This window comes from Antennarius striatus, chromosome 17 (assembly GCF_040054535.1).
Source record: "Antennarius striatus isolate MH-2024 chromosome 17, ASM4005453v1, whole genome shotgun sequence".
In the NCBI taxonomy this organism is placed as follows: Eukaryota; Metazoa; Chordata; class Actinopteri; order Lophiiformes; family Antennariidae; genus Antennarius; species Antennarius striatus.
Genome location: NC_090792.1, coordinates 11,168,027 through 11,188,434, shown reverse-complemented (window position 1 = coordinate 11,188,434; position 20,408 = coordinate 11,168,027). Strand labels below are relative to the sequence as shown.

The 20,408-nt window shown below is 40.2% G+C and overlaps 1 protein-coding gene across 5 annotated transcripts in view; it reads left to right on the top strand.

The window, feature by feature from the left end:
- Nucleotides 1-4,712: 4,712 nt before the first annotated feature.
- LOC137611291 (protein unc-79 homolog) overlaps nt 4,713-20,408 on the top strand; it is a 30,313-nt gene continuing 14,617 nt past the window's right edge. For 4 of the 5 annotated variants that reach the window (XM_068339399.1, XM_068339398.1, XM_068339397.1 and 1 more), the window contains exons 1-20: nt 4,713-4,845; nt 6,135-6,255; nt 9,340-9,653; nt 10,392-10,562; nt 10,730-10,825; nt 10,915-10,970; nt 12,079-12,208; nt 12,330-12,394; nt 13,678-13,766; nt 14,136-14,176; nt 14,328-14,356; nt 15,466-15,695; nt 15,903-16,074; nt 16,221-16,451; nt 16,684-16,874; nt 17,738-17,861; nt 18,515-18,655; nt 19,150-19,365; nt 19,602-19,829; nt 20,041-20,182. In XM_068339399.1, the coding sequence (XP_068195500.1) occupies nt 4,824-4,845; nt 6,135-6,255; nt 9,340-9,653; nt 10,392-10,562; nt 10,730-10,825; nt 10,915-10,970; nt 12,079-12,208; nt 12,330-12,394; nt 13,678-13,766; nt 14,136-14,176; nt 14,328-14,356; nt 15,466-15,695; nt 15,903-16,074; nt 16,221-16,451; nt 16,684-16,874; nt 17,738-17,861; nt 18,515-18,655; nt 19,150-19,365; nt 19,602-19,829; nt 20,041-20,182 (2,809 nt within the window). In that variant the 5' untranslated portion in view covers nt 4,713-4,823. The remainder of the gene's footprint in view (nt 4,846-6,134; nt 6,256-9,339; nt 9,654-10,391; nt 10,563-10,729; nt 10,826-10,914; nt 10,971-12,078; nt 12,209-12,329; nt 12,395-13,677; nt 13,767-14,135; nt 14,177-14,327; nt 14,357-15,465; nt 15,696-15,902; nt 16,075-16,220; nt 16,452-16,683; nt 16,875-17,737; nt 17,862-18,514; nt 18,656-19,149; nt 19,366-19,601; nt 19,830-20,040; nt 20,183-20,408) is intronic. The other variant, XM_068339396.1, reaches the window with a different exon arrangement.

Sequence of the window (20,408 nt, the reverse complement as noted above, 5' to 3'; positions counted from 1 at the left end):
GGCCTATCCCAACCCTAACCCATTTAAAATAGACAGAATAAGATAAATCACTTCCGGTAGTATATTTCGAAATAAAGGACATAAAAATAAATGTTTGAATTTTTTACAGTACATATCCGATTACATGCATTTGAAGCACATAGTCAGTGTTGTAATTTAATTTCTTTTCAGCAAAAATGTCTTGTAAATTCATAACATAACAATCAACAAATTCGGCGATCCTATATATCCTACATACATTTGACACTTTTAATTTGAAGTACCATAAAATCGTTTCCTGTGTTTTGGTGAAATTGCCAGGTTCTCAATCCTGTACACCGACTGGCCAAGAGACCCGTCAGTACACTCGGGACAAATACAGTAATACATAGGCGAGCGTCCTCTAGCGATATTTTTGGGAATCGCGACGGTTACGTCTTCAGGTCAGTACAGTCATGTTTTTTGGCAAAACGAAGAACGACTACAGTGAATTGAAGGTGAAACAAGGCGCTGTTTGGGAAAAAAATACAAGCCAACCACAGTGGCATACGTATTTCCTCTTATTTATGCAATTGTGTCTTTTTTTTAAAGTCTGTTTACTTGAGATTAGTATGAACAGAATGTCTTAAATCATCTAACCTGTCAACATTATATAAGCCATGATAACCTTACTACTACTACCATAGTATGGTAAATGTGACAGCTCACCATAGAAGAGGAAACAGCACCATACATATTTACAGATGTCGTTGTTTTAAATATTATTTTATTAGTTCTTTCGAGTATGATTGCGCCTCTTATGAATGAAGTTCATAATTTCTCCTATTGATGGCGACACAATACATTTAATTTATGCCACAACTTCTAGCACACACTCTTTTAAAACTTTTCTTCATGGACATTATTTCTTGATTCTAAAGTCACATTCGCAGTTTTGTTCTGAACAGAGCATGTAGTCTCATGCACTCTGAATTCCCTTGTTGATCATAACACCTGGAATTAAATTGCTAAACAGTAAAAAATATAAAACATCTGAATGTGAGTCATGTAAGACTAAACCATAAATACGGTTTATTTTAATCACCATACTCTTGCACCAGTAATCAAGCAGTTAAGCACGTACTATTGGATTTATCCAATCATGGTGTTCCCTGTTTTTGGCAGCGTAGAGGAATATAATTCATTATGAATAAATGAATAATCAGGGATTGTGTAAACTCAGTTTTTCCTTTCTTCCCATGTTTGTTTATGAGTTACTAGAGTTGGCTGAGCTATATTCAACAATCTATCCATTTATTTGAGGCACAGCATTATACAGACAGATCAATCCTTGTAGTTTCCTGTTTTGTTATTTGTATTGCTTTAATAGAAGTGGAATTAGAGACAATTTTAGATTATGTTCTTGTACAAAAATTTATGTGTATACCTGATGTATAAATGGTATAAATAGTAAAATATAATGAATAATATGCAAGAAATATGTTTAAAAAGAAAATTTTGTGTGAGGTAGATATTAATCACAGCTTTCTTTTTTTAATATGAGTGATAAGTCTGAGAGACTTGCGATTTCTTTTTACATGAACTGTCAAAAACACATCTCTAAATGCTGTCTTCTTTTACTTTATCTACTGCTTCTACTACTGATACTACCACTACTGCTATCACTAATGCTACATCTTAAAATACAAATGCAATGTGGAATCATTGGATTGTGCTTTTTTCTATTTCTGTCACAGAGACAGAGTCTGAGTCCTTAAACCGATGAGAATTTAGTCAGTGTGTTTACATGAATGTGATTGACCTGTTGAGCCAACTCATCCCAGAAAAGAGTCCTGGGAAATAAAGAAAGAAGGTACAGAGTATCTTTTACTATCTCACAGACTATGAGGAGACATCGCTGCAGCATCATTTCCACACAACAGAGTAGAGTGTGAAAAGAAATATGTTCTCTGTGATCAAGGGACCCACACTCATCCAGTCCAAGTTAATGAAAGCCATTCAGCAAAATCACAAGTCAACCACCTACAGCAATACCCTGAAGGAAAGGATTGGGCCAGTGGTAGGAATTTATTTATTTTTACTGAATAGTAGAAGCTGAATCGACAGGAATCCTTTTTTCCTTACTTATATTAAATTGTAATACATAAAACTGAACTAATGTGTTCATTTATGTTAAATATGTTGTTAATAAACTATAGTGAATATAATTTTTAATTAAGTTAATTGAACTGCAAAGACTATGTTGGAGGATAAACAGAATAAATATTGCAACAAGGTCACTCTTGGAAGTTAGTGTCTGTGATACTTCACTGTTTTACTTCTAAATTGAGGAATTCAAGCGAACTGTGTTCCTCGGCCTACAGAGTGGGAGAGATGTTTTATTCATTTCTTATCCATAAGTCAGTGCGACGCTCTGGCCTCTGTAAAGGGATCCCATGCAGGAACTGCAACACAGTGCCTGGTGTTTATGCCACTATAAATCTGTTGATCTGTCCTCTGGGACAGACACAAGAGGTTTTGCAAAGCCAGGCTCAAGTTAGGAATGCCAAAGTGCACAGGGACACAGGGAATATAATGGTAGATTGATATAAATGGGCCTGTTGTTATATTACTGAATGAGTGGAGACTCTTCTATTGCTGACTCAGGTATTTGATCCTCTCCAGCCAACTCGTAGTAGATGACAGATGTTTGAACTGTGACACAGTGGTTCAAACCATTCATTGTGCTGTTGTTTAATACTGGTTAAAATAATATATGTCAAATAATTACATTTTTGTTTATTTTTTTGTGGACTTCTTTCAGCAGTTTGTCTATGTTTGCTGCGACTCTCCTGGGTCCAGCTGGATGGATCATGCATCACATCCCAGAGTATCGACAGAGATCACTTCCACGACCATGACCCATGCAATTACGTCTGCTTTCATATGACATACTGTATTAAGAAGTAAATAAAACTTAATGATCAGATTGTTTCCCAGGTTGATGTCATATTTTTTTTTATTCCGTAATGTTTAGGATATATTATGAATAGTCTTTTATGTACCATAAGGCAGTATTTAGCAAACATTGAAGAGAACTAGAGCTTATGTCAGTAAATTGCCTCCTTCAAGAACTGGATAGTACAAATTTGGGATCCTTGGACTGTAACTGAATATTTACCTTATTACCTTGCTTCATATTTCCACTTACATCCACCTCATAAGGGACTACTTTGCCTTTTTTGTGTTACATTTGCCAGTTTTAGTAACAAGTTACTGGTTTAATTTTTTTCCCCTTGTACATGCTTATTTGTTTGTATTAGGAAGAATATTTCTTTGAGAATTTAATTCACTTATATCTTAAGTTACAATATATATATATATATATATATATATACATATATATATATATTTAAGAAACATCTCATATCAGCAGAGAAGTATCACAAATTGTCACAAATGTTATGAGAGGGCTATTGCACTCCAAATAAGTGGAATTTTTAGCAATGCAGTTCTTTCTGCTTTGATGCACAAAACCTTGTTGATTTATAGAATATGACAAACCTGTCCATCAAAAGTTTAGTGACAGAGTCTATTGTCTTTGCATACTTCAACTTGTAGTTCTATTCTCATTTTATTCTGTTAATCCTCAGTCTTGAGGGTTTTTTTGGTTATTGTTTAGGACTGAATATGATGCCAGCTGTTCTCATTTTATTGGAGCAATTTAATGCTCACTTTGTAAACATATTTTGCCTTCTACTACTGGTGGATTCATACTGCTCTTGTTTACTTCCATCGCCTTCCAATTAGCAAACAGTATTCACAGATTAACAAACGTCATTACATTTCACCCAGCCTCATCAATCTCAGCAGAGTCATCAGCCACCACCACCAGTGTCCGGTTACTAGTAGGGAAATTTATTGAACTGCATTTCAGGGTGCATGTCCTCCAATCACGATCCTCAATCACTGTCACAATCTTCCTAAAGAGTCTGTGTGCTGAAGACAGTCTGGCAGACTTATTATCACATGTCATAAGGTGTAATAAAAAAATGTCCTCATTCATCTCTGAAAAAATGTTTGAATTGGCACAAATATAAGTGTATACAGAAATAAACACATTATTCAAGCAGTAATGTAATCCAAAAACATCATATACACTCAAAACATATAAGTATAGTAAAAAACGTGATTTATTCTATAAGATCCGCAGGTGATGAAGGGATTTGGTCACCTCACAGTTTGCTATCAAAACTAGAAAATGTGTCCACAAAGGGAAAAATCAAAGTCTTTAAAAAAAAAATCAATAATAAAAAACAACAACAACAACAACAACAACATGAAAATGATTTAATAATGACACAACCATCTGTTGCGTGGCTTTCCGCTTATACACAGGACGGATAAACAACCGCGCAGAAATATCCGTATGAACAAACGGAGGACCTTCAGTTTTTGCTTCCTATATTCACTTCAGACTGGGATGTTAGGGGTTGTCGGAATTCTTGAATGACAATTTGTCAAAGCCGGATCAGTCCATTTTGGGGAGATACTGTGACAGATCAGCGTCCCTATCCGCCAGGAGAAATCGAATCCCTCAAATTAAAAACCGATTCACCAAAGGACTGTTGGTTTTAATCCCAGTGAGACCTCGTGAAACAGCCGCACCACAGCCAAAAGAGAAGGTATAAATCCATCTCTCAGAGTGGTACAATCAAGCCCAGCCTGGGCAGTGAGGAGGAGGGGGGGGGATTCACTTTTTTCACGACTGAGGGAAACACAACGCCGGGGAGGACACAAAAAAACCACCATACCATTAAAACAATTGACAGTCTGGGTTTTATGTCTCACCAAGTGTCTGCGAAATGTCTACGAAGGCAGAGCAGTGTAAGTACAGCTGTGCGTGTGTGTGTGTGTGTGTGTGTGTGTGTGTGTGTGTGTGTGTGTGTGTGTGTGTGTGTGTGTGTGTGTGTGTGTGTGTGTGTGTTTTCCTCCGGTCTTGATGTCGGGGTTTGAACGGGATGTGCGGTTTTTGATTTTAACCAGAAAGCGGATGAGGGGAGCTGTCCTTGGTGATGAAACCTCGGTTGCCATGGCAGGTTGCAACACGTCCTCTCACTGCAGAGGATGGCCGGGGGGGGGGGGGCTCACATCACATATGGATATAAAAAATGTGCATTTACATGTATTTTTATTTATTTATCGGCATGTTCAGGGAAACCAATTTGGTGGCCGAACGCGCAGTCGTCACCTTATTTATCTATTAATAATTTCTGATTGACGCGATCGGATGGGGGTGCGTTCGAAAAAAAGAGAGGCGTTCCGTTTGATCAAGGACGACCTGACAGATTCTTTACAAGACGATACGTTGGCATCGGATTGATCAATAATGTTTGATCACAGCCTTCCTCTTCCCTCCGGTTGCCTCTGAACAGGTGGAAAAACCCGACACAGATTCTCCTCCATGATACTGAATGATCCTGCGGTCAAACTTGGTGTTTCCGTCTGCTTTGGATAAAGACTGTATTTTACTGATATAGTTTAATGTTCCAATAGGTGGAAGAATTATTCAGGGGGGAAAAAAAGAAACCATCCATACGCAACCACACTCCTTCAATTACATAATATTATTACCACATCAAGTTATGAGCTGCGTTTAGAAATCCAGATCCTTAAAAACCTGTACAATTTGTCACTTAAGACTCCAGGGGTAAACATGTCCAAACCCACTGGTTCAATACAGAATTGTTGCAGCACCAGTCCTCAGTATCATCTGTTAAATATAAAGCGAGCCATCTCTTATATTCTACCCCTGAATATATCTTTCCAGCTTGTCTTGGGACTTAAACTGGCAACCTTTCGTCAGTGAACTTATTTCTGAAAGAAACAGTTCACTCCCCCCTCTAGGGTTTTTTGTGACCCCCACTGCCATATTAAAGAAGGTCACCTGATGAAGCCCCACTAGCCATGGGAACACCGTTCTGCTGTTTGCCTTGATATCTGGGGCGTCTGTGTACATGCTGCTTCTGTCTGACAGGAATCTTAGTTAAAACACCAGAGCAGGCACTCAGCTCTATGCATGTATCTGTGTTCAGATGATTATTATAACCCCCCCCCCCCATGACAGTATCACTAGTGTTGATTTTGCTTGTTACTCTGCTCTTTATTTTGTCTAGTTGCCTCTAAGATACGATACTTGCAAGAGTATCACAACCGTGTGCAACACAATATTTACCCTGTGCCCTCCGGAACAGACATTGCAAACACTCTGAAATACTTTTCCCAGACCCTGCTCAGGTAAGTACCCTGCTCTGTAGACAACAGGTGAAGCAATAGACTGCAGAATGTTTCACGATCAGACAACTTAGTGTAGCTCGGTCTGACACATCTCTGACAGGATTATGCAGGGAAGCCAACTCTGTCCCGTTTTGACGGAGACTGTATTAGATTTAGTTTTGCATAAGTATAGGCTAGTGTTAAAGCAGAGATAGACAGCTCCACGATGTATATTGATTCAGTCGACAGCTGTTAGATGAACATCTCCCTAGGGTAGTTCGTTTTGTCCTTCCAGAGGAGCCGGTGGAGAGGTCAGCTCTTCCGGCTCTGCAGATCCAGGGTTAGTCTGCTCTCCTGTGTGCTGTGAAAGCCCGAGGAAGGAACAGCTTGTTATTTCCTCCTCCAACACAGGTCAAGTAGGCAGCCATTTTGGACACATCTTAACACTGTGTCTCTTTTCCCACTTTTTTCCCCCGTCTGTATCAAAACACAGAGCAGAGACAGGATATTTCTGCATCCCATTTGTTTCGCTGCTTGCAGACCTCACAGAAAACAGTAATGCTGTCCTAACTTACAAGCTAATTTACAAGAAAGGGTGGGATTATTGGAAGCAGAACTTGCATGCCCCACTTTTATCATTATTATCAGTTTAGGGTGCAATCTATTTGAGATTGGCTGCTGGCCTCAATTCTACACTTTATGCCTCAGCCCCTCAGGATTAATCCTCTACCGATGATGCATAGTGTATCCTGGATACGAGGGATATTCAGCACCCGTGTTTAAACATGGCCTCTCATACGCCTTTGGCACAGATGGAGCACGACGGGTCTGCAGCTGTGGGAATCTGTGTAATCTCAAATGACGATTTTGTCTTTGAGGGCTGGTGTCATACGAGTGTGAAATGAATCAGTCACTATGATGCCACTTGTAACATTTGCTTGATATTTTCCCTGAAGCAGAGCCTCTTAGCCTGCGATGTGCAGGGCAAATAATCCCCCCCCCCCCCTGCCATCAGTGAGGCCTGGCTTCCTCTGCCAGGACCCCAGGATTATCCATATACCTGTGCCTTCTGAGGCCTGGGGTGAAGACAGCTAAAATGACAAAGAATGAGAGAGACAAATTGGGCAGCCATGTGTCATGCCCCTGGAGCGAAACGCTGGAATGGCCAGAGGAGGTGGATGCTGATTCATAAACCATTTTTAGGTTTAGCACAGAAAGGGAATTTTTCTAAATCTATTCACTGATTATATGTCCCTTTTTAAAGATGAGGCAGAGCTTTCTGAGCTCCCTGCATCAGTCAGTCACGTCAACGTCATCCCAAACTAGTACAATAAGAACAACTGCAGGCAGAAGAAGTCGTATGTAGTTTTGTTTCAGGTTTTCATAGCATAGTTTTGTCTCTACTTCATACAGCTGAGAATCTTCAGGAAGTGTGATTGTGCTTTGAATTACTGCTACACACAGCCAATGACTTTGACAGCATAGGGTTTGACAGTTGATGTACGTCATGTGTCTGTATTGGTGCATTTCTACATGTGTTTTATGTGTCGTACATGTTTGCGACTCTTGTGTTGACTGTATGTGTGTATGTAGGCACATGTGTGTGTCTTTGCGTGCATATATTCAATGTATGCGTGTGAGTGTGTCTCTTTGCGTCTATGTTCATTGTTCAAAATAATGATGTTTTCTATATGAAGGAATCGGCAGTGAGAAAGTCATACTCTGAGATGCGGTCTGTTATTGGAGTGAGTCCCATTTTGAATTTAAGATGTGCAACTTTTATGAATGAACGCACACTGACTAAAATCTTACAGAGTATAACTTTGAGGGGATGAGTCAGAAAATGTTAGATTCTGCTGTTGACAGTATAAACTGTTAATCCACAGGCTTGTAATTATGCATCTAATAAAATCCCCTTTCTCACTCGCCGACAATGCTGTAACTCTACTTTTTGAGTGACCTTTAAAAAAAAAATCAATACATCAGCATTTATAATCTGGGCTCTCTAGATAAATCCCAATCGTTTACCTGATAGAACAGCTTAGCTCTTTGGTTAATGTGCAGAAAAAAAAAAAGAGCGATGCTCTCTGGCCCTCCCTCCCCCTCCTCTACCCTAGATGCTCCACACTCAACCCAACTAGTTTTTTTCTTTTATTTTTCCTCCCTTAAAACCAAATATGTCCACCACCTTCCCAGGGGACAGCAAACACAATTGTCCATCCTGCATTAGCTCACAAACATAATGCTACCAGTCATCTCCCCCTGATACAACCTATTCCTTTGTCATTATAGTTTCTCCTTTACTGTAGATTAGTTGTTATATTTATTTTAGAAACCTGAATCCATATGCCTGTTGGATCTCATTATTTCTCCTGATGATACTGGTACAGTATCATAACGTATGCATACGGACATTATTTCTCTGGTGCAATAAACATGTGCTGTGACCTAGGACCTCTTGATCTAACCTCACACACATGTTTATTACTGGCTGAAGCATGTTTCAAAAGTGTCACCTCTGTATTTTCCCGAACCAATTTGGTGTCACTCCCATCCTTGACAGCCCCAGTAAAGACAAGGAAATTTCTTCTTTTTTTTTTTCTTTTTGGAAATTCCACGGCTCATTGGCCTTTTCGCATGGTAGCCTTTGACCTTGCTGATTGGAACACGGCAGCCATTGAGGGACAGTCTTTGGCACTGTGCCTTTTTGGAGAAGTATGGGGTTGCCACTGAAAACATGCCATTTTTTTTATATTTTTGCTCCTTGTCACCAGATACGCATGAGATGCAGTGATCATTGCAGTTTGTGCTCATGTTTTTTGTTTTTTTTTTCCAAGTTCAAAGACAGACAAAAATGATGAATTGAACTCAAGTCACTCTGAACAGACAAAGCAGGGAAAAATTGCCCGTGCCTTCAGTGATACAGTCAAATAGTGAGACACTGCATCCTATGTGGGGTTTATCTGGGTTTGTTTTTTTCTATTTACGCTGTCTCTGTAGTGCCATTTCAATGTAATGTGCTGTTTTTTTGTGTCTTTGTTGTCTCTTTTTTTCCCTTGTTCCCTTCCCCTACCCTCCCTCTCCTCCCCTCCCACCCCGGAGCAGCATTCTGTCCCGCACAGGCAGGAAGGAGAACCAGGAAGCTTCCAATTTGGCCGTGCCCATGACCATGTGTCTTTTTCCTGTGCCATTCCCACTCACCCCATCTCTAAGACCACAAGTCAGTTCCATCAACCCTACAGTTACTCGCTCCCTCCTTTACAGCGTTCTGCGCGATGCCCCGTCAGACCGCGGGGGGCAGGGGCAGCAGAGTCGGGACGCTCAGCTCTCAGAGTACCCCTCTCTGGACTATCAGGGCCTCTATGTGACCCTCGTGACCCTGCTTGACCTGGTGCCCCTGCTGCAGCACGGTCAGCATGGTGAGTCAAGGCCCAGTGCACCACTGTTTGTCATCATCATCCCCGAGCCGTCTGGCCTCTGCATGAAGCCAATGCTGCTTTTTTGGCCTCTTTTGTAACTGGAGGAGACAAGTCCTGCTGAGGATCATGAGGGATGCATGGGGTGATTGGGAGCACGCTGGATCCTGTCAACTTAATCGTTCATAAGCCATTGGATACACCAGTTATAGGCCTTTTCTTCTGTGTATCATACTTGACTGCATGTTTGTTATGTACAGTGGGAGAAATGTTTTACTTATGTTGTCATGTGTAAATATATAAATTAACTGGAAAATATGCATAGGCAAATGTAATGTTTCATTTTTTTCAATATGTTTGGAACACATGCGAGAATGACTTATTTCCACACTGGCTCAAGGCTGCATCACAGTCAGTGCTCTTGTTTTCCATGAATATTTTACTGCTGTTAAGAAAAAAAAAAAATTAAAAGCATGAAAACCCATCTCTTCAGCTAGAATACTCAACTTTTCCTGAGGGCAAAATTTACTTCAGTGGCTTTTAAAGGAAGCTCACTGCCCTCGGTTAAACCTCATATAACAATTAATCTCTATTTTCACGTTCGCTGTCTTTAAAAGCTGAAATCCCATGTAACCTTTACATCTATGTTTGCGTACAGTACTTGGATACTGTATGTACTGTTAATTGAATGAGTGTCTATGTATCTCTCTGTCTCTTTTCGCCTTTTCCTTTTCTCATCAGATCTGGGACAGTCCATATTTTACACAACAACTTGCCTCCTGCCCTTTCTCAGTGATGATATTCTTAGCACATTACCCTATACTATGATCTCCACTTTAGCCACATTTCCCCCCTTCCTCCACAAAGACATCATTGAATACCTGAGCACCTCTTTCCTCCCCATGGCTATATGTGAGTATGACCAGATGAAAAGATGAGATCACTGATTGCTAACTAGATTAGAAGGACCTCTGTGCCTTCAAAACATCAAAAATAAGTCAGTAAGCAACAGGCTTTAAGATCCACCCAGACAGTTTAAAAAAATGATGCTCCCCCTTTTCCTCCGTGCTTTTCTGTAGTGGGCTCCACTCGGAGGGAGGGGGGAGTCCCAGCCTACGTCAACCTTTCTGCCTCCTCTATGCTCATGATTGCAATGCAGTATACCTCAAACCCAGGTAAACCATCTTAGTGACCGCTTTAAAGCATGCATGCATAATTAAACAACACTTTATAATGCTACAATTTCTTCTCTGCTTCTTCGTAGTTTATCACTGTCAACTGTTGGAGTGTCTAATGAAGCACAAACAGGAAGTGTGGAAGGTATTTATCTTCTAAACACCTAAAGTAAACATAGGGACCGTTGCGGAAAAGCTCCTCTCCAAGTTGAGAGCTGGAGTCATGAGGTCACATCTGAGTGAGCCACTGGGTTTTGTTAGCATGTGCAATCGCTCATTATTTGGCTTTTCCGAAAATCTATCTTGATCCTGAGGTTTCCTGTTTATATTCTAAGACAAATTGCCAACCACTAACTCAGTTGCTACTGGAAACAGAAATTATTTAAAAATGATTTTATGATGATTTTGAAATAATAAGTCTTAGCTGCTACGTGACCACAGAAAAAAAGACATTACCATGAATGAGGTTGAATGAGCTCTTGGAAAAGAATCTGGGTGTTCCAGTTTCACAGTTCCAATCTGTGGATATCTTACATCAGACACATCTTGTGGTCTTCAAGTATCTTTTCTACAGTGTTCTCTGAAGTTCCTTTAAAGCCTGAAAAATTAAAAACAAAATTGCCAATAGAAAATTAAATTTTTACAAATAATCTCTCAATGAAACATTTTTGCATTCATTTTTATATATGATTGATAATTTGTATAATTTTTGCTAAATCCAGAATTTTATCCATGCAAAATGCAGATGCTTGCATCTGATTGTAAACATCAGGTTTGGGTTTTTTGGGGGTTTTTTTGGGAATAAATAAATAAATAAATAAAATTCATCAAACATATGATGTAGAGGTATGAAAATCCTGAAAAGCTTAAACATTTTGGCATTTAGCTAAACACACTTGTCTCTCATGTTAAGAAAAATTGATTCCACCCCAAGCATTAGTGTTATAAACATGAAGCTCCGGCAACAGGATGACAAGCTTACTTCAGCTCAAAAGCTGCAAATATTGAAAAACAGCTTGTCTGGCTCTGCTCAGAAAAATGTTACCAGAGAAGCTCATTAATAAAAATTTTGTAATGTGTTTAATATACAAAACTATAATAATTTTATCATATATAACCCAAAATACCTTTAACTTAGATATAGAAAGAAAATTAGCTTGAACACAGGCTATGATAAACACAATGCTTTCCATTGCAAATTTCTTCACATATTCTTGCACTTATAGTTGCGGTTATGTTTCTATTCTGTGCAGGACCTCCTTTATGTCATATCTTATGGCCCATCCCAAGTCAAGCCTCCAGCTGTACAGATGCTGTTTCATTACTGGCCCAACCTGAAGCCACCAGGAGCCATTAGTGAATATAGGGGTCTGCAGTACACAGGTTAGACTCTCTGAAAACAGATCTTCTACTTTATCTGTCCTTGAACTGACCAAAGGTTTCACCTGTCCCTCATTTTTTCTGCTTTATTCCCCCATTCCTGCTTTTAAATTTCCTGGATCAGCCTGGAATCCCATCCATTGTCAACATATTGAATGCCACAACGCCATCAACAAACCTGCTGTCAAGGTGACATCATTTGTGGAAAATATACTGTATATTAAACAAAAACTCTTACGTCTCTGCTGCATTTAAGGTTTTTAAAAGCATAGACAAAATCCCACATCTTGACTTTATTGTCTTGTTACTGTAAAAGGACAGATTAGCATTCCTCTGTGTGTGTGTGTACGCTGCTTCCTCTGAGACTTTCATTGGCTATGCAGTGGGCATCGTCATCCCCATGCATCCCAGATTGCCTTGGCAAGTTCAGCTGAACATAATGGTGTGTTTGCTATTTTAGGTAAATAAATCAGTGCTTGTCCAGGAAGCTGCACAGATTCTGTAATGATATCAGCTTTTATGCCGCTTTGCACCAGCCTCTGCTGCTATTGGGCTGCAGTATCAGCCCCATCTGCCTTAGCTCAACAAACCTCATAATTGACAAATAGAGGAGAACAGGAGCACAGGCAGGAGCTGGATTTCAATTACCAGGACTAAGGAAGGGGGTACAGGAGGAGGAGGGCTTAATTGGAAGCAATGACCCTGAGCGAGCCCTTGAGGGTAGGGTGGCATCTAGTGAGTACAGTGAATTACAGTACACCATCTGAACACTGAGGCCACGAGCACTGAGGTTTAGCACAGGGTAGCAAAAGGACAGACTGCAGCATATGCAAGCAATCATCCACGCAGAGGGGTGGAGACACAGGTATGGATGTCATATGTTCTCTCATGATAAACAACCCATAAAGGACAAATAGATACTCCAGCGTTAGTAAGTGTAGTGTGTGACACTGTTGAAAAACATAACTCCTACTTTGACTCTGTTTTGTACCTTAACAGAAATAAGAACCAAGATTCGGTTCAATATGTGAAAAAATGTGAAATTTTTTTTACACCATGCGATGCTAAAATGTACTGGTTCAAAATTAATTGCTGAAATATTTGCTCTCAGGATCTCTTGATTTCAGTCTAATTCAATTCAAAAAACTTTATTTGTCCCCAAGGGGTAATTGTAAATAAATTGTTGTAATTTATTTATTGCTAAGTAATTAAATAGTGGAATTAGTTAATTCCATTTCAATTGGTGGTTGTGTAAATGAGCATTTACATGTTTCAAATTGAGGTTTGATTGGTTTGATTGATTGATTATTTATAATAATCCATACTGTTATAAAACTTCTTGAAAAGAGGCGGACAAAGTTTAATGTCCAACCTCACACCTAACAACTTTTTCCATGAAAATAGCACATCATTATATTTTCACTTTGGATGCTGTGTTCATGCTCTATAACCCTATTTGTCCTACTATACAGATGTGTATAGATCCTACGCTTTCTGTTGCCCTGGGAGACAAGCCACCTCCTCTTTATATATGTGAGGAGTGCAGCCAGAGGATAGCAGGGTATGCATCTGTTTCGCCTCTTCAATAACTTACCATAACACACCTCCTGCCTGCCTCATTATTCCTCACTTAAACCCAGAGGAAGTACATTGCCATGGTTACATAATTCCCTTGTGTCGATAATAAGATCATCATTACAAAACCAGGCATCTACTTGTTTTTCTTTTCTCCAGTATGTAGCATGTTATAATCACATAGCTCTGAAATCTTGTACTCACTGACATTGAATGGAAATAATTGTGTGTCTATGTTGTGCTTGGAAGTTGAGTTTACCCTATATGCTCAAGATGCAACTGTCTGGATTTGGGAAGCAGTTTTTCCGAAAAAGTCAAGCGTTGTTTATACAGTACACTTATTTCACTTTCTCAGGGACCATGCTGAATGGCTTGTTGACGTTCTCCTGCCTCAAGGTGAGAGTAAACACAAAAGGTGTCTGAATTGTTATCAGTTTGTTTTTACTTTGCACAGATAAAGACCTATTTATTTAGAATCATTTTAGTTGTGAGTAATGTATAAATAAGTTGTTTTCAAATTGAACATGTGAATTAATCTTTTTTGCAGCAGAGATATCCGCCATTTGTCAAAAGAAGGTAAGATAAATGACATAAACATTAATACGACTGCCTACTCTCCTATTTGCCCACATTCATTATGATGTCATATCGAGCATTTTTTTGATGCTTCTCTATATTTACCACAAATAAACAGGTCATTTTACTGCTTATCAAACTGACAGCATCTCTGCAGAACTGAATCTCCTCTCCGGATACAAAAAAGAGCACATGATTTTATCACAGAGAACAGAAACAAACATATTTCTTCACCCGCTGAAGCGACTCCATAAAGGCCAAATCCTTTTAGATGAAGCTGCTGGGGCGTAATGTTTGATCTTTTTTGTTGAACGTGCTCCTGAGGGCAAGCGCTCCCTGCCGGTTTCCAGGGTGGTGGAGTGTGACATGATCTCAGGTGTTCTGAACAGCTGCTCAATATCATCATGGGAGGCAGCTGGCTGCCATCCTGGTTTGTCCGATGCCTTATAATCCACAGCAGCCCCTTTTGGTTGAGCTTTGTCACACTAGTTTCAGAAGACCTTTTGAACTCCCACCAAGTCTGTCATCGTTCAGCGACACATTACTCTTCAGCTCAGAATAGCTACTTATAAATACACCTGATACCCAAGATAGAGCATATTATAAATGAAGCGACATCAATAACGTCAGGGTAGAAATTATTGTTGAAAGCCAGATAAGTAAACAGAGGAACTGGCCATCAGGGGACAGATGTGTTAATTTGATATGGAACACTGCATCCCTCAAATGGCACAAGATTAGAGAGTGATCAGATTAGAAAAGCTCCCTTGTGCCATGCTGTTTATTTTTAGAAACCTGAGACACTAAGGGGACACATTAAGACTTGTCTATTGCAGATATACACACATCAGCTTCTCTAAGCAAGTGCTTAAAAGACGATGTGATGCTGACTGTCAGAGCAGTTTGTTGCTTTTGGACCTGGAAACGTGTTCATTTTTTGTTGGCTACAGCAGTATTATTAGCTGCTGTGATTATAATATGCTTTTATTTTGCTTCCCACGGCCCATGATAGAAATAAACTGACCTCTCCTCCTCCTCCTTCTCCTCCTCCTCCTCCTTCTCCTTCTCCTCCTCCTCCCTGTCCTTTCCTCTGTTTCTTGGCTTTGTAGAACTGTAGCTCTCATGTAAGGAGGGCTGTGGTCACCTGCTTCTCGGCTGGCTGCTGTGGGCGCCATGGCAACCGGCCGGTCCGCTACTGCAAGCGTTGCCACGTCAACCATCACAGCAGCGAGGTGGGGGCTGCAGCGGAGACCCATTTGTATCAGACCTCGCCCCCTCCCATCAACACCCGGGAGTGTGGAGCAGAGGAGCTGGTGTGCACCGTGGAGGCCGTCATAAGGTGCATTCACACGGTTTACACTGACATGTCACATCCAGTGGTGTAGGGCATGACTGCAATGAATCACGACGCTACTGTGTATTATTAACGTACATATTTACGTCCACATTTTCATTTCCTGTCTTGTTTTTCCACACATATGTGAATATTTTACACATTTACAGTATTTCTCTGTAAATCATTCCTCTCGTCCTCATTTCCTTCCAGTCTTCTGAAGGAGGCAGAAATACATGCAGAGCAACGTGAATTTGAGCTGAACAGGCGCCGTCAGATGGGCTTGTCTGCCTCCCACCACTCTTTGGACAACATCGAGTTTGATAACAAGGAGGACGATCAGCACGACCAGCGACTCCTCAGTCAGTTTGGCATCTGGTTCCTGGTGTGTAATCATAAGCTTTCAGCGCGTCTGTCAACAACAAGGAGTTGTGAGATAAGGATGTGGACAATATACGGCCTTTTATCACTACCCCGCTGCATCTGTTGCTACTCCACTGATTGGCTTTCTTTTCTGACCTTCGCTCACAGGTGAGTCTTTGCACACCCAATGAGAACACTCCAACAGAAAGTCTGGCTCGGCTTGTCAGCATGGTGTTCCAGTGGTTCCACTCCACCGCCTATATGATGGACGATGAGGTCGGAAGTCTGGTGGAGAAGCTGAAGCCTCAGTTTGTAACCAAGTGGCTAAAGACAGTGTGTGAAGTGCGATTTGATGTAATGGTCATGTGTCTCCTGCCCAAGCCAGTTGAGTTTGCCAGGGTAAGGTCAACTATTCTTAGAGTACATGCATTTCAATCATACCATAACTATAACTTATAACTATTTAATCAGTGCAAACCCTGAATTCCAGTTTATCATGGTTATAGATCTTATCAAACCTTCAAGGGTGGATATTTATGGCTCAACATATTATATTAAACATATAGTAAATGTTGCAGGGCAGGTCGCATCTGATCTACAGGCTGTGTTTGATCCGTCCTACACTCCTCAGGTCGGAGGATACTGGGACAAGTCATGTACCACTGTGACACAGCTAAAGGAGGGCCTGAACAGGATCCTGTGTCTGATACCTTACAATGTCATCAGTCAGCCGCTGTGGGAGTGTTTCATGCCTGAGTGGCTCGAGTCCATCCGTACCGAGGTGCCTGACCACCAGCTGAAAGAGTTTAGAGAAGTGCTCAGGTACAAATTCATGTTCACATATTGTAAATAAACCTGTAAAACAGAGATTTGTTACATCACACTTCACTGATGAACGCTTTATGCAGAAGTAGCAAAAACACTCATTTGATGTCATGTGCACTCATCACCTGAAAGCTGATCTGAACATTAAGTACTCTGCATAGATGTTTATGAGTGTCTTCATTAAATGTCTTTTATTCTATCAATCTGAAGCCTGACAACATCAAAACATCATAATATTGCAAACGACACTGACAATTGTGACAAAATTCTTGCTTGTTCAAAAAGAAAAAAAGACATGTCATTGAGTTTTAAGAGCATCAAATAATGTGATTCTAAATGAAGACATAAGTGCTCTTGACATGAACTTATGTGTTCTCAAGTCACATGATATTTCTAGTAGAGCTATGATAGAGCCACAATGCATTTTTTAGAAGTCTTAACATTAAAGATAAATAATGTTTTGGTGTGAAGGAAGGCTCTCCAGAAATAAAAAAAACCTCTTCTGAAACTCTTAAGCCCGGTGGGGAGTGTTTTCACTTTCAATAGTCTATAATGTATGATGAAGAGAAACATCTCAGACTAAAGAGATGACTGCATTTTTAGTTCATCAACAGAAAAGGTATTTTTGCTATCTTGCTTCGAGTAAATATCTGATATCTATGCATTAGAAACCATAGATTTCTAGCATTACAAATGGGAGCAAAGAGAAAATAATATGTTAGTAATAATCAGGAATTTTGCACAAACAGAAACATTAAAAGTTTAGATGCTATCATCAACACTAACTTTGCCAGGGCTGTGTTGTTTCATGGAAAATATTTATGCAACATTATCAGAAACACATATTCTGTGTCTTACAGTAAGATGTTCGACATTGAGCTGTGCCCCCTGCCCTTCTCCATGGAGGAAATGTTCGGCTTCATCAGCTGCAGATTCTCTGGCTATCCAGCATCTGTGCAAGAGCAGGCTCTGCTTTGGCTGCATGTACGCACACGCACACGCACACGCACACGCACACACACACACACACACACACACACACACACACACACACACACACACACGTTTGTCTGGTTCATTTCCTGGGGTTCAGTCCACTAGGTGTGAAGTGGACAGGTTGTCATAGACTGTGAGATTCTGGGCAGGGGCCCTGCTGAATATGGATCTGGGTCACAGAATTAGACTAGAGAAAGGGGGGGGGGGTTGTCTCTCATCTCATATCCTCTCGCAACTAGCCACTGTGAAGACATGGATCAAATTCTCTGTCACATGTGTGATCAAGAGATTGCATTATTTTACTCTCATTAAATGGGTCACATTAAAGGAGTCAGTGGTACATTGCTACAGAATCATTGATGTGTGCTCTTGTCAATGATGAAAAAAACTCCAAAATAGCAGTTTCATTAAATTGCCTTAGAAAAAATTGTTCCAGACAAAGACACAATAAGGGCTCTACTTGATTGTCAATAGTTTGGAATGTGGGGGTGCAAAGTGATACTAATGTTGAATTTGTCTAATGTTTTAAAAATGTTTCGAGCAGCATGATCAAAATTAAACTATTTGACTTGGTGGATTTATTAGCTAAGAGAAATAGAATCAAAACACAGATGAGTTTTTGTGATCATGGTGAAATGTAGGTGCTGTCAGAACTGGACATCGTAGTTCCGCTTCAGCTGCTGATTGGTATGTTCTCTGATGGAGTGAATTCGCTGAAGGAGCTGGCCAATCAGAGGAAAGCACGCGCATCCGATCTGTCTGACAACACGGGGACTCGGAGGGTGAGAGGAATGGCAATGCCATGCTACACACACACAAAAAAAACATCCTGTCATTCAACTTTAAGAAAGAAACTAAACTAAAAATTAATTAATTAATTAATAAAACAATTGTCAGATCAGTGTTAAGCCCCAGTCTACGTACATTTAATTAAAAAAACCCAACACAATTAAAAACACATTTCTCAACTTGAATGGACGATTTTACTGCTTTTCTACATTTGGATGATTTAGTGTCTGTTAGATAGCTTTTTAGGAATAAGGAACCCTGTTTTTCTACTGGAATGAACTTTATGTTGCCATAGTAATTGCCAATATCTAAATGTAGCTCCCTTAAAAGCTAGAACTTGATCATGATGTACAATAAAATTGAAATTCATAACCATGCAACTAAACATTTACGTGCCATCATGAGTGACAGTAACAGGGGTTGAGATTAAATAAGATGTTAAATGATTTGAGTTCGAAGTCAGACACTTTCAATTTAAATCCCACAGGTGAGTGTGGTGTCAGACCCTGGGCGCCGTGGGCAACACAACACCCTCAGCCCATTCCCCAGTCCCTTCAGGAGCCCATTCCGCAGCCCCCTGCGCTGCAGCCCTTTTAAAAACCTGGGACATGCCACCGGCCATTGTGCTCTTGACCTGGACTGTGACGATGACGACATGAACCTCGGCTGCTTCATCCTCATGTTTGACCTCATTCTAAAGCAGGTGACCACAAAGTCCTCGTGAAAATTAGATTCGGTTGTTAGAATTATATCATTAAAGGGTCCAATTTTGATGCTGGTGAAAATTACCCTATATCGTTCAGTTTATATAGTATTTTTCCTTTATTTGTAGTACAGTTTAAAAAATTTATGACACCAATGCACACAGTTGAGATTGTGAGATTCTGGCATTTTGCTCCACTTTTAATTCCCGTATTTTTGTCTTCTCTGCTGCCCTAGATGGAACTTCAGGACGATGGTGTGATGCTGGGTTTAGACAGCAGTATGGGGAAAGATATTGTTGGTATCATCAACAACGTCTTTCAGGCCCCGTGGGGGGGCTCACACACCTGCCAGAAGGATGAAAAGGCCCTGGAGTGCAGCCTTTGCCAATCCAGCATCCTGTGCTACCAGCTGGGCTGTGAGCTCCTGGAGAGGTTGACCCCCAGGGATGAGATTCGCCTGGTGGTGAGGAGAAAAAACAAAAACAAAACCTGAATATATTATGCAGGGAAGGCTTTTAATTTGATCCCAAGCCCCCAACTAGATAAGATTGATTTGTCTGCTTATGAATTAACCAGTCATTAAAAGTGGCCCCAATAGATACAACATGAATCTGAGGTATTTATGAAGCACAAAACAGAAAAGCATGTTTTACCTGTGTTTGTTTCCTTTTCAGGAGCCCACAGATAGTTTGGAGGAGACGTTGCTGTTGTCTCAGCCAGAATTCTCCGTCGGAACAGAGAATGAAAACGAGGAAGGAGAGAACCCGAGTGTGGTGCAGACGGACAACCCTGTTAACCACTCTCCTGATAATGCACGTATGTTTCAGTTTTGCACACAATACTTTCAAATCACAGTTGAACAGAAAAACAATGTTTTCACCAAATGCTTTATCACAAGAAAAACACCTTCAAAAGAATACTATACACTCTGGGTTTTAGGTATTTTATTTGATAAATCTGCAGATATTATCTAAATGTATGGGTTAATCATATTTCAAAATTATATTTTTCTGACATGTTGAGAAAAATGATGAATTAGTAT